The following is a 14,781-nucleotide window of genomic DNA, read 5'->3' on the forward strand; positions in this document are numbered from 1 at the left end:
CAAAAATAGCACCCGTCGGCCTCTGGTGGGCCGAAGAGGGGCCCGTTGGCCGAAGAGTGTTAGGCGCACAAAACACAATTAATATTGTCTTAAATAAAAAATTTATCAACGTAAAAAATCTTCGTCTCGTCAAATCGGTTGATTTTGATATAAAAATCGTCTTAATCCGAGGTCGTATGCAACCTGTAGAGCTAAAACAAGGTCAGGGGCAAAAGCTGCACAATTACTTCGGCCAGACAGAATGAATGCCAGAAAATTTGTCACGGGACATCCGGTGCAGGTCCTAAGTTACTTCGGACAGATCGAATGATTGTTTTATAAAAAAAGGTAATTAGGTGTTTATTCCCTGCAATAAGTGATTAGTTGTTTATTAGAAGGAAAATGGAAATATAGAACTAAAGTTAGGATTTTTGATCCAAAAAGTTGTTCGTCTGCATCAGGAAAGACTGCTTGCGTACCGCGCTTCCGGCCGGTACACGTTGGCGTTTTTGTGTGCATCACCCCCGACAGGCCTGAGAGGTGACCATTGCCTCTACTTTGCATGGTGGATGGCGCCATCGTCAAAAATTTTGGTCTCAATTCCTGCCATCGCAACAGAGACATTTCTTTAATGCTCGCATGTGTCTTCCCGGTGCAGACAAACAATGCCCACATCGATTTATGAGGAGGCTGGACTTCCTGTACAACAAAAGGACTAAAAATTCTATCCAAAAATCTTTAGCAATTTTTCGGATCCATTCGGAGGCTCCGAGTGGTTTGGTTCGGTCTCACTGAGTGAACGTGACCAAACTTATGTAATATTCTGTATTTTATACGGTCTCATCGAGTGCACTGGGTGCCCCGTGACAAATTTTCTGACATTCATTCGGTCTGTCCGAAGTAACTCTGCAGCTTATGTCTTTGACCTTGTTTTGGCTCTGCATGTTGCATACGACCTCGGATTAAGACGATTTTTATATCAAAATCAATCGTTTCGACGAGACGAAGATTTTTCATGTTGATAACCTTTTCATTTGGGACCATATTAATTACGTTTTGTGCCCCTGACACTCTTCGTCCAACGGAAGGCCGACGGGCCGCTCTTCGGTTGTCTGGAGGCCGACGGGCCCCTCTTCGGCCCACTGCAGGCCGACGGGGTGCTATTTTTATTTTATTTTCAATTTCAACATACACTTTTCGAATTTGATACAAAATAGGTAGTACTTTTGAAAAAAAAAGCGTCTTTGTTGCTGTGTGAAGTTGAGGAAAATAAGAACCGTCATGCAGAAGTAATAAAACAGTGAAAAAATAGAAGGTGCCAACAGAAAAGTACTGGAAAATACCAAATATGTAGATGGGACCAGTACCAAGCATAGTACTAGTAAGATTACCTATATTATTTTCTCTTATTTAGACCCTGGTTGGAACCACAATAGATTATGATAGTCTGGATTATGAAGAGAGATTATATAATCTGGCTTATAAAAATAATCTAGGTGGACATGTTGCCAGATTATATAAACTGTAATCCAGATTTTGCATTGCATAATGACCTGCCTATCCTTTTTTTTTTTAAAGAGAACGGTGGCGGTGGTAGGAATGTAATTATGTTCACCTTTACAAGGGTAATGGATCATTAGCAATCTATAATCTAGTTTTAGCTGGATAGAGTAGATTATGAGTTTTTAATAATTTGTTCATCTAGTTTTTTATAATCTACACCATAATTTGTTTGAAGACATAATAGATTATAAAAACTAAATTATATAATCTGAGTGGTTTTAAACAGGGCCTTATTTGTTTGTTAAATGGTAGATCGATAATTTCACGGTTGTAGATGGATGGGCGGGACAATGTGCGTCTCAACCAGAATTGATATGTTCGTGTGCGTTCTTTGGATCAATCGGCTAACATATCAAGCTAGCCTCCGGCGTAATTCATCTAGCAACTCCACAACTTGACCTATGCAATGACACAAATATCAAGAGTTAGTGGAAACAATCAAGATGCACATAACCAAACAAGGACGGTTCTATGTTTTCTAAGGTCCAGGGCAAAGTCCACGATGTGCCCTTAAGGTTGATATGTCTTTAACGTATTTATAATTTTTGATTGTTTCATGTTACTCTTATCGTTTTTAAATATAAGATGTATTATTTTCTTCAAGTCAAATTTCAATCAGTTGCCCAACCGTAATTTATCAACCCACCGCATGCTTGCTTTCATGAAAGATGTCATTAGAGAAAACTATAACCCGAGGTCTACTTATTTATAAGTTTAAAAACAATAATTTATTCACTGCCTTTTTTACTTTTTATTTACTGTTCACTTTGCAACTTTCAACCACACTACTTACTTGCTTATAAATAACGAGACAAGGGGATTAACAACCCTTTTGGCTACGTTAGGTGCAAGTGTTTGCTTGTCTTGTGTGTAGTCGCTAAAGACGGGAGTGGGGCTGGTTGTTACTCCTATTGGTTCGATAAACCTTGTTTTCTACTGAGGAAAATACTTACATGTATTGTATTGCATCACCCGTTCCTCTTCACAGAAAATCCAACGCAGATCACAAGTATCAAGGACTATGTATAATAATAAATGTGTATGCGTATATAGATATATTTATACATATTTTTGATGGGGAATGTTGCATGAGAAATAAAAATTGGCCTATACGCTCACCGAGATCAGCCTATGGAGATCAACATTTACGAGAGGGGGAGTCCATCTACATACCCTTATAGATCGCTAAGCGGAAGGTTGAGAAACGTGGTTGATGTAGTCGAACGTTTTCGCGATCCAGTCACGATCCGTCTCGCGATCCAATCACGAACATCTCAAGTGTCGGATGGACGGCACCTCCGCGTTCAACACACGTACAACTCGATGACGCCTTCACCTCCTCGATCCAGCGAGCGATGGTGAAGTAGAGGTTGAGTTCTCCGGCAGCAAGACGCCGTGATGGCGGCGGTGGTGGTGCGATCTCAGCAGGGCTTCGCCAAACGCTCCTGCGACGCGGCGGAGGAGAAAACGATCTAGCGAGAGAGAGGGAGGGTGCTGCCAAGGCATGGTGTGTTGGTTGCCTCCCTATCCCTCTCTATTTATAGGAGGAAGGGGTGGGTAGGGTGCTGCCTTGGCCCCTCCTCCAAGGGAGGGTTGTCCGACCAAGTTGGGAGGAGTCCACCTCCAACAAGGGAAGTGGGCACCCAAGGGGAGGAGTCCCTCCTCCTCAAGGCAGCTCCCCACCTACCACTTAGGCGCATGGGTGTCTTTGGGGTCGGCTACCTAGCCCACCAGGGGCTGGTGCGCCACCTCTTAGGACCATGTGGCCCCACAGGGTGGGTGGGCCCCTCCCGGTGGACCCCCGAAACCCTTTCGGCACTCTCGGTACAATACCGGAAAAACCTGAAACTTTTCCGGAATCTGAATACCACTTTCCTATATATAAATCTTTACCTCCTACTATTCTAGAGCTCCTCGTGACGTTCGATATCTCATCCGGGACTCTGAACAACCTTCGTTCACCAACAAAATAACTCAACTATATCTATATCGTCACTGAACGTTAAGTGTGCAGACCCTGCGGATTCGAGAACTATGCATACATGACTGAGACACCTCTATGGTCAATAACCAATAGCGGGACCTTGATGCCCATATCGGTTCCTACATATTCTACGAAGATTTTTATCGTTGGAACCATGATGTCAAGGATTCAATTAATCCTGTATGGAGTTCCATTTGTCTATCGTTATGTTACTTGCCCGAGATTCGATCATTGATATCTTCATACCTAGTTCAATCTCGTTATTAGCAAGTATCTTTACTTGTGTCGTAATACAAGACCTCGTGACTAACTCCTTAATCACATCGCTTGCAAGCTTACGGTTATGATGTATTATCGAGTGGGCCCCAAGATATCTCTCCGTCACACGGAGTGATAAATCCCAGTATTGATTCATGCCAACTCAATAGACACCCTTGGAGATACCTGTAGAGCGCATTTATAATCACTCAGTTATGTTGTGACGTTTGATACACACAATGAATTCCTTCAGTGTCAGTGGGTTGCATGATCTCATAGTCATTGGAACAAATACATTGACATGCACAAAGCAATAGTAGTAAATTGGATATGATCAAACGTTATGCTTAAGGTTTGGGTCTTGTCCATTACATCATTCTCTTAATGATGTCACCCCGTTATCAAATGACAACTCATGTCTGTGGCTAGGAAACCTTAACCATCTTTGATTAATGAGCTAGTCTAGTAGAGGCTTACTAGGGACATTTTGTTGTCTATGTATCCACACATGTATATGAGTTTTCAATCGATACAATTATAGCATGGATAATAAACGATTATCATGAACAAGAAAATATGATAATAAACAATTTATTATTACATCTAGGGCATATTTCCAACAATTTTTGTATGTATATGTGTGTCTAATAATTATTATTAATCAATGTCATATCGCAGGAAAGACTAATATAATGGCAAACAGAACTAGTATAACTAGACAATACCCCACGCGTTGCGGCTAGATGATAGTGTAATAAAGAGCTTAAAATAAAGGGGCACGGAGTAAGAAAAGTAAGTGTAAAAGCATGCAAGTAAGAAATGTGTGCGGTAGTAAACTGTGACAACCCGAGACCGACGCTCTAGAAGATTCCCCCATTATTTCGTTTTCGTCGTGTAGTTATTTTAGTTGTCGCATCATCATCGCATCATGTGCATTGAATCGGCATCCGTTGCCGCTAGTTTTCAAAACTTGCATCCGTTATTAGTTGCCGGTTCTTGTCGTTGCCCGTTCTGAGCCCGACCACACTCGCACGCGCCCGCGACATCGTTCAAATCTTGTATTTAAAAGTGTGGGTAAAACTTTCCCTGATTGGGTTGAAACTTGGCGTGCGGTCTTATTTAGATACACGTAGGCCGCCTGCCAAATTTCGTCGCAATCGGAGTCCGTCTGGTACCCGAACGGTCGACCGTAGCGGCACCATCTTCGGTTATTCGTCGGACGTTTTTCGGTGTTTTAAATCGCGTTGCCGCGCCACACCATTTCCCTCTCATCCCCGGCTAGCCTACTCTACATAGCCACTTAGCCTTTCCCCCGTTCGAAGTCATCCGATTTAGATCGCGCGGTCGAAACCGGGACGAAATTCTGCTAACCCTAGCCCATGTCTATAAATAGAGAGCCCTCCCTGCCTAATTTGGTCCTAACCCTAATCCCACCTCGAATCCCGCGCCGCCCCAACCACCCAGCGCCCCTGCCTCTCTCTCCTCCTCCCCCCAGCCGCCGCCAGGGCCTGCTGGCCCGAAGCAGGCCCGCCCGGGCCTGAAGGGAGCCACGCTCGCTAGCTCGCCCGAGGCAAGCAGCAGCCCGAGCAGCTCCCCCAGGCCGCCCGCCTCCCTGCTTCCTCGCCCTGGAGCATGCCGCCGCCTGCAACTCGTCGCCTCCTCTCTGCCGGAGCTAGCCGTCGCTTGCCTCCCCGCGCCATGTCTTGCCGCGCCCCTCCGGCCGCCTCCCCGCGCTGTCCCGTCGCGCCGCAGCCTCGCCGGCCCAAGCACCTCCCGTCGCCGCGCCGCCCGCTGCCCCGATCTGCGCCGCCGCCTCTGGCCGCCGTCCGTTATCGCCACCCCGATCCGGCCGGATCCAGCCAGATCCGGCCCGGAGGAGCCCATCCTTGCCATCTCCCTCGCCGGAGCCTCGCCGCCTGCACACCGCCCCAGCGCCGTCGGCCTCTATCGCGTGAGATTGGGGACGACGGGTGCAGCGCCTCGCCCCAGCCTCCCGTGGGCCTCCTCCTCTCCTCCAGGCCCAGCTCGCCCTCTCCTCCGACTTGGGCCAAGGCCCACGAAGGTGAGCCCCGCAGCCCCCTCTATTTTCCGCCTGAGCGTCTTTTAGTTACCTAGCACCCAAGGCTGCTTGGAGTAGTTAGCAGATTTAGGCCCGGTAGTTTTTTTAGGATTTCTCGGATTTAATTAATTTCAGGAATATTAGCTGATTTTCAAACGCCCGTAGTTTATTATCCGAGCGTCGAATCGAGATGATTTATATATGAAACTTGTGTAGTTTTCCGCGTAGATTATTATTTGGCAACTTGCATGCATGTTTGAATTAGTTTGACTTGCCATATGCCTAGTTTTGCGTGCTGTCCTAATAGGTTGCTTATCCCGTGTTTATTTTCGTGCGTGTCCGGATTGCTCAAACCCCATAGATGAAATGCTCATGATTTTAGGAACCTTTTGCCATATATTTTAGAATAATTGTTTGTATTTTTGCATGTAGATTTCGTCGCTAGTTTGTTATATCGTGTGTAGGACATAATTTCGCATATACGTGTGATGATATTTCTTTTTTGCAACCTCACTTATTATACATGTTTTCGGGGTAGAAAAATCCATAGAATTTAATTGTGCATTTAGTTTTAGATTTTGAGCAAGTTAGTGCGCATGATATTTTGCTATGATGTCTTTTTGTTTATTTTGTGGGATTTAATCCGTGCATGATATGAATGAGTTGTCAACTAGAGATATGCCCTTGGATGTGTATGCTAGCCTCTGGTAATTTTGGTTGTAATAGAAATCCATGTTTATGTGTGGTTTTCTTGTTCTCAACTTGCTAGGAAATAATGCTGATTTGGAGATGCTGAAATATTTAAGTCTGAAATCTGTTATATTTTGTTGCTGTCTTGTCGTGATTTTATCTGGTGATTTGTAGCTTTTTTGAGGTTGGTGCAATGGAGTTAGTTGTAGACCTTAAGATTCTCTAGCATGCTGTGAATTTTCATGCCATTTGGATACCTGTAGCATGTGGTTTTGCTGCTGTAAATATGCCTTCAGATCGAAAACTGCACTGTCAAAAACTGATATTTTCACTAAGTCTGAAACTGTGTGTGAGAAGCCATTTTGTGAGTTCTTTTCCTAGTGAACCATGCTTCCATGCTAAATGTTATTAGTAGTATGTTGTAGTGATTCTTGCCCTCTATTGCCTCATGCCTTGGTTGAGCATATTGGATTTGTGTAGCTCGTAGTTGTGGGGTGTAGAAAATGTTATGTGGCTGATTTTGGCAGATTGTGTCTATTTCTTGTTTAGCTCGTAGTTGTTGAACCGTTGCTCCGTTTTGATCGTGTCCTATATGAAACTTACTTAGAATCTCGTGTAGTTTCACATTTTCTTGCTGGTTGTATGTTTTTGAAATGTTGTGGCAGCCACTTGCACACATATTGCATTCATGTCATCATATCTTGCGGTGTTCGTATCTTTTGAACCGTAGCTCCGTTGGAGATGTTCTCTGTGTGTAAATTGATTGGAACGACGCGTAGAATCACGTGAACCTATTTTTTGCTGTTTAACCAACATTTAAACATGTTAGTTCAGGTCTGAACAGATTTATAAATTAACGCATGAGGTCATTTCGGAGATGCTATATGTCGTTTCCGACCTCATTTAAGATGCATAGTTAGGTAGTTTAAATACGCTTCACCTCTTGCCATGTTTTATACAACATTTAATATTGTCGTGTACTTAATCGGGATAGAACTAAATAAATTCGTATGTGGAGTTTCGTCGACATGCAACTCGTGCATATTGAACTTCACTTAATGTGTAGTGTTTGATTGTTGCGAATTGTCATGCCATGTCTTTCATATGTCCAACCGTTCATGCATCATATGTGTTGTGCATCGTGTGGTGTATATCGTGTGTTGATTCTTGTTTCCAGTTTCCTTCGTCTCGATAGAGTTTCGCAAGCGTGTCGAAAAGTGGGGACCCGTTCGACTACATCGGTTCGTCTGCTTCACGGAGTCGTTCTTCTTCCAAGCGGGATATAAGGCAAGATGACCATTTCCCCAGATACCATTACTATCATTGCCATGCTAGTTTTACCGTTTCTATCATTATGTCTCGTTGTCTACCACCTATTAAATATCGGTCTCTCAACATTGCCATGAAAACCTTCAACCTGTTCATAACCTAGCAAACCACTGATTGGCTATGTTACTGCTTGCTTAACATTGTGTTAGCGTTGCTAGTTGCAGTTGCAGTTGCTTCCATGTGATAACATGGGTTCCTTGTTATATCACCCTATTAAATGTTATTTAAATTAATGCATCTGCACACTTGGTAAAAGGTGAAAGGCTTGGCCTTTCTAGCCTGGTGTTTTGTTCCACCTTTGCCCCCTTATTTTCGGCTACCGGTGTTATGTTCCATAATTGAGCACTCCTAACACGATCGGGGTTGTTATGGGGACCCCCTTGATAATTCGTTTTAGACTAAAGCTGGCTGGCAAGGCCCAATATTGGTACTACATTTGCCAACATAATAATACTGTTAATACTGAAAGCATAGGGCGTCATGAACCCGAGGAGTAATTCTACATAATATAGGGAGGTCCAGTGCTGGTGCAAAACAGAGCACTATGCGAGGCCAACCCAGGGCAACTTGGGTGATTTCTATCAGGCCACCGTACGCGTAGCTTATCCGTCGTGTCCTGAGAACGAGATACGCGGCTCCTATCGGGATCGTCGACACGTCGGGCGGCCTTGCTGGATTAGTTTTACCTTTGACGAATGTCTTGTGCATCGGGATTCCGGTGATGTTTTGGGTAATCTCAGAGATGAGGTTTTCCACTAAGGAGTCCGACGAGATCGCCAGTTTCGTGGTCGAGGATTTCTATGCGGCTTGTGGTAATTTGTGATGGATTAGTTGGAGCACCCCTGGAGGGTTAAATCTTTCGGAAAGCCGTGCTCGCGGTTATGTGGCAACGTGGAAACTTTGTTTAACACTGGTTCTAGACAACTTGAAGTAAGCTTAATAAAAATATGCCAACTGAGTGCGTAACCGTGACTGTCTCTTTCGTGAGTTCCTTCTCCGATCGAGGACACGGTGGGGTTATGTTTGACGTAGGTAGGTGTTCAGGATCATTCATTTGATCACCAGTAGTTCGCGTCCGCTATGCGTAGATCTTCCCCCCTCTTTATTCTTGTACTCGTAAGTTAGCCACCTCATATATTGCTTAGTCGCTTGCTGCAACCTCACCACTTAACCATACCTTACCCATTAAGATTTGCTAGTCTTGATACCTTTGGAAATGAGATTGTTGAGTCCCGTGTGGCTCACAGATTACTACAACACCAGTTGCAGGTACATGTAAGGTGATTAAGATGCGAGCGCGTTGATTGTTCATTTGGAGTTGCTTCTTCTTCTTCTTCTTCTTCTTCTTCTTCTTCGATCTAGGATGGGTTTCAGACCGGCAGCCTGGGATAGTAAGGATGGATGTCGTTTTCTTTTCTCGTTTGTTTTCGTCCGTAGTCGGACCCGGCTCTTCTTCATGATGTTTATGTATTGTACTGATGTGACTCTGATGTAGCATGTGGCGAGTGTAAGCCAATTCCATATATCTCATCTTTTCAGTACATGTACTTGTAACGATATCCATTCTTGCGAAACAACGAGATGTGCTTCTATCCCTGATGAGGCCCTCGTGCCAAAATAAGGATAGGGTCGCATCTTGGGCGTTACATAAACAATGGAGTCACAGTTACTAAACTATAGTGAAAAAATAAGATGAAATTGTGACTCGCCGGTTAAACGACGGAAGTGGAACCTATGCATACTAATAAAAAAAATCAAGTCGAGGTGGCCACACAAATTGTGATTGCAAAATTAATTGACTGTTTTCTTGGCTCACAATATGATATGGAACGTTGGATGTTGGGATAATTAGTGCTAGTGGAAATTGAAACGCTGATGTGGCATCATGTTGATGTGGACGATATGCATGTAGGTTTAGTGGGAGAAAAGACTTGAATGCATTGCTTACCAGGACATTGAGATGGACACTTTACATGTTAAGAAAATTGGGACAAACTTCTTAAGAATGTAAGATTATCTCTACTCCTAATTGGGAACTGTGTACGTCATTTCATCGGTACTCGATCATTAATGCAAACACAATTTGAAAACAAAGAATCAGATCAATTTGAAAATCAAGTAATTAATACAATTAATTTGGCACAAAATTAATTACACATACAAATAATTAAGTCCATCTAAGTTGGATTTTTTGGTGCCAAATCAATTATGAAATCAAGTCATTAATGCAATTTATTAATTAGTGAAAGACTTAATTAGGAATGCAAATAATTAATAGCAGGAATCTTTTTCAATCGTATCCCTACTCCTAATGGGGCACTAAATAGATCGGTCGTTCATTCGTCATACCTTCCACCGATTTTTATTCCACGTCACACTGGTTTTTTTAACAAAGAGAGAGAGGGAGAGGGAGAGGGAGGGGAGAGAGAGAGGGAGAGGGAGGGGAGGGGAGGGGAGGGGAGAGAGAGAGAGAGGGGGGGGGGGAGGGAGGGAGAGAAAAGGGAATGGTGCGTTGTGGGGTTAGTTTTTCGTGTTCGGACCGCGTGTTGAACATAACATGTCGAATAAGCCGGAAAGTACATTTCTCCCACATATATGGTCTAGATTTGGGAGGGGGTGAGATCAACCATGCGGTTGAATTTTAGTAGGCCCATTGGATGTCCGAACACGTCCCAACGTATGTGGAGAAATGCGTTTCAATCTTGAAGGCGACCTTAACCATTTATTTGATTTATTTATATGCATTATAGGCCCTAGCAATGTAATGACATTTTGTTCGTCTCAAGAACCAACTTTCAGAGAATCCATCAACATCTGGATTTAAATCACGATCATGTTCGGGTGTCAGATGACAGATGAGGTTCATCCCTCTTCATTGACATTGATAATACTTGAAGATGAAAAGAACATTTTTAAGCACCCTTTGTGATTCAATAAACTTATCGTCTCGTTTTTTCCTTTTCTCAAAACTCGACAAATGCTTCTTAGTCAATATTCTAATACCAAAATTGTGAATGAAAATAAATGCATACAATTAAAATTTTCTGATATTAGAACCTTAACAATCTACTTCCTCTATTCCTAAATAATTATAGTTGGAGAGAACTTTCTTTCTAACTATAATTATTTAGGAACGGAGTGAGTATGTTGTAACATGCTTGGGTCGTAGACTAAGTAGGTGCGAAAGTGGGGATGAATGAAACACGCACATACTTGCGCTAGCACCTCGCAAATGTCAATCATGGTCACGACAACGTGATAACCGAAGAGCTGCCGAGGCGCATGCCACACAGGAGCGACATGACGTTGTACCTAAGCGGCAGGTAAGCGTCGTGCCGTCGTCAAGAATAGGGTAGAGAAATACTCCCTCGGGTCATTTTTGCTTCATATTCCCCATATAAGATTTGTGTGAAGTCAAATTTGAAGTTGGACCAACAATAGAAAATCAATATCATTAGATGTGTCATGAATCTAATTTTCATATTGTATAACTTCAGTATTACATATCTTGATATTATTTATATAAATTGGTCAAACTTTATGTAGTTTTATTCAGACAATTTTTATATGTAGAGTAAAAAGGACTAGTGAGTACTAGATTTTTTTTTGAAACACCGATGAGTTCTTTTTAGGGATAACAGTGAGTACTTAAGCCCAGTTTTTTTAGCTTTTGTTTCTCCAGAATCAGATTTTGGTATAGTTCCCCAGAATCAGCTGTCGAGTTATTTTCTGAGATTGTGGTCTAAGATTATGAAACAAGCTGTATGTTGCAATGTCTGTAACGCCCCTGAACAAAAATGGATGCTGGATTGCTAACATTTAGATGTTTCGAACAATTTATCGTTAAATATGAGCATGAATACGATTTTTGAATACCTTAGATAGATAAATATTACAATAAAAAAGGTTTTCGCGTTTTCTTTGCTACAAAAGAAGTGCAGTACAAATAGATTGACTAATCTTATTGTACAAGACTGGTAGCAATAGACTCACGTGTTGCGGTCATGGTAGACCGTTGGCGTTTGTAAATGGCAATGGGGTTGCACATACGCATCATTATCAAACTTGTCAAAATGCTCATCATGCAACTTGCTATCACGAATGAAGTTGTGAAGACACATGCATGCAATGACAATCATCTTTTGGGCCTTTGGTTTGTACCGTGTTATGCCTCCGAGAATTTGCCATTTCATCTTGAGAACACCGAATGATCTTTCGATGACATTTCGCAAAGAAGAATGACGATGGTTGAACGTCTCGTGCCTACCAATGGGTGGGTGTTGTTGGAACTCCGGTACATGGTGGGTGCTAGATATCCAACTCTATTTGGATATAATGAGTCCACAAGGTAATATTTATCTAGTAAGACACGAGAAGATATTAGAAATCAACTACCTACCATCATGTACATAAGAAAACGCACACATACAAGAGATTACCTATAGGAGTTGTGGAAAATGATCATAACGAACTATAGCATCGCTCCATACACGTGTGTCATGAACAGATCCGGGCCATCCAAGAACAACAAAAGTGAACCTCATATCAAAATCACAGACTGTCGTGAAATTTTCACTTGTAACCCCTTTCCAATTCGTGTGTTGTGGCTCCAACTCCTTAGGAACAATCACTTCAATGTGTGTTTCATCTATGGCTCCAATAACATTTTTGAAATGAGGTCAGAACCTTTTTTTTATTAGTATGGGGTGTGGTTCGGAGAATGATGGATCAATAGGCCTAATGAAATCACCAGGCATGTGGTCTACACACTCCAAAATCTCATGATTTTTTTGTTAATGACGGAACGACTATGTCCAAACCGATCTGCTACATTATGAGTTGTTTGGCATGTCCCCAAAGTCCATAAAAAATTGTGTCAACGCTTCTTTCGATGATATGTTGCAGGTTGACTTAAGCCCGTGCTTCTGAACCAACAATTCATGCAATGAGTAAAACACTGACCTCCTCATTCTGGACATAGAGTAGAAAGCTTTTGCATCTTGTTCCTTCTGTTCCACCCATTGGAGGTCTGTGACAAGGTGTAACTTTCTTGGTGCATATGGCAATCTCTGACTTGACGACTCCATTTCCATAGCACATGCATACATGGCCAAATCTCATTCCTCATCTGATTCATATGAAGTGTCCAATTCATCTGAAGTGTCCATCTGCCACATAAACATACACATGAGAGTTAAGCAACAACATAGAAAGTTATCAACAGTAGTTCAACATGATACAACACAATTTCAAATTAAATAATTATGTTCTGAACAGGTGAACATTACAATATGAGAGCAAAGAACATGTTCAAAGCAAATAGTTGGGGTTCAATGCATTTCAGGTTCGAAGCAAATAGTTGAAAGCAAATGGTACATATAGGTTCACAACATTACAAGCAAATGGTTCTACTTATTTTTGTTGAGCTCCCATGTCCTCTCTATCCATCGAAGCCTAACACTAGGTTCGTGATCCTTGAAGGTTATGAAAATATCATGACATTTCTTTTACAGCATAATATGAGAAGCATAGAAATGCACATCACTCCCAGGTTTAGCACAATCCTCAATCACCATGTCCATCATGTCTTCAATCTCCTTTCTTATTGTATCCTCTCGAGAGTTTCCCTTTATCTTTTCCCGTGCACCAAAGAGGTCAACCGTACGCACAAGTGCATCAGTTTTAACAATTTCATTTGACCACTTCTCATTCATCCTAGGACTTGACGAATAAGAACATGGCATCTTTTTCCCACTCTTGGCACGCTTTGGGCGAGGTGTACCTTCGACATCATGGCTTTCACAACCTGGATCATCACCCATATTGAAGCGAGATGAACCACTCTGATATGTGGGAATTGACACCCTAGCATGCTCATTTGTGACACAACAAGCATCAAACACCTTTCTCGTTTTTTCCTCCTCTAGTAGTGGAGCATACCGAAACTTGGTAGCCACCGGATTTGCCTGCAATCAAATACGAGAACTCATGGTTAAATAATTAAAACAAGAGTATCACACATTATTTGAATAACTCATATGACAACATACCTTTATCTCCAATGCCCACCACCCATCCAAAGCTGCAATGGTCTTCATATATTCATCTCTACCAATGCCAGATGCTTTTTGAGTCAATGTCTTCCACACACTATACTCTGCTCTACATATATCCCATCTATTTTTCACTTGGTCAGAAGAATAATTTATACCGGAGAGTTCATTGAACTTTCTAACAAGATTAACTTTTCCTAAGTCAGTCAAAGTGGTGCCGCCACGGTTACTAGCTCGCGCCTCTTCTACACACGCATCCATATAAATAGTATGCGTCGCACTGTCCCAGATTGCTTTAGGTGCCTTGATTTTCTTTTCTTTCTCCATATACAATGTCTATTCATTAGCCCATAGCATTAGCAAAACAGAATCATTCACAAGTAGAAAAACAGACAAATGCATCCATCTATCCTCTGCTTTCCTATGTACAACGATTGAACGACATGATAAATATACAGAGAAAACAAAGAGGGGAGGAGAGCTCACCTGAGCGAACTCCGGCGTGGGGCGTAGGCGGAGTCCGCGTTGGGCATCGGGCGAAGAGCGACGACGTCGGTCGGAGCAGCTGCTCCGGGGCTGGAGGTGAGCGGGCGGTGCGGAGCAGCGGCTTCGGACCTGGAGGAGAGTGTGCAGAGTGAAGGAGCGGGGCGTCGGGCGAGCGGAGGAGTTGCTCCGGGCCTGGAGGCGAGTGGGCGGTGCGGAGCAGCGGACGGGGTGGAGCAGCGGCCACGGGCTTGGAGGCGAGCGGGCGGAGCGGAGGAGCAGGACGAAGGGACGGCATCGGGTGGGCGGAGAAGCTGCCGGGGCGGGATCTCGGGCAACGGCGACCTTGGAACCCAAACCGCGAGGATGAGCAGGGAGTGGGG

At 43.1% G+C, this 14,781-nt stretch overlaps 1 protein-coding gene across 2 annotated transcripts; it reads right to left on the bottom strand.

Annotated features, from left to right (window-relative positions):
- Nucleotides 1-11,688: 11,688 nt before the first annotated feature.
- On the bottom strand, nt 11,689-14,781 carry LOC123453023. 2 transcript variants are annotated; one of them, XR_006632690.1, is made up of 3 exons: nt 14,402-14,781; nt 12,302-13,030; nt 11,689-12,221 (listed from the first exon to the last, which is right to left on the bottom strand). XR_006632690.1 is itself a non-coding variant. In XM_045129780.1 (3 exons), the coding sequence occupies exons 1-3, from the start codon at nt 14,694-14,696 to the stop codon at nt 13,370-13,372; spliced, it is 861 nt and encodes a 286-aa protein (XP_044985715.1). In that variant the 5' UTR covers nt 14,697-14,777; the 3' UTR covers nt 13,201-13,369. The 2 variants fall into 2 exon arrangements, 1 of the variants encoding a protein (XP_044985715.1); XM_045129780.1 differs by lacking the exons at nt 11,689-12,221; nt 12,302-13,030 and adding exons at nt 13,201-13,828; nt 13,913-14,019 and having other exon boundaries at nt 14,402-14,777.

Source organism: Hordeum vulgare, chromosome 5H, assembly GCF_904849725.1.
Source record: "Hordeum vulgare subsp. vulgare chromosome 5H, MorexV3_pseudomolecules_assembly, whole genome shotgun sequence".
Lineage (NCBI taxonomy): Eukaryota > Viridiplantae > Streptophyta > Magnoliopsida > Poales > Poaceae > Hordeum > Hordeum vulgare.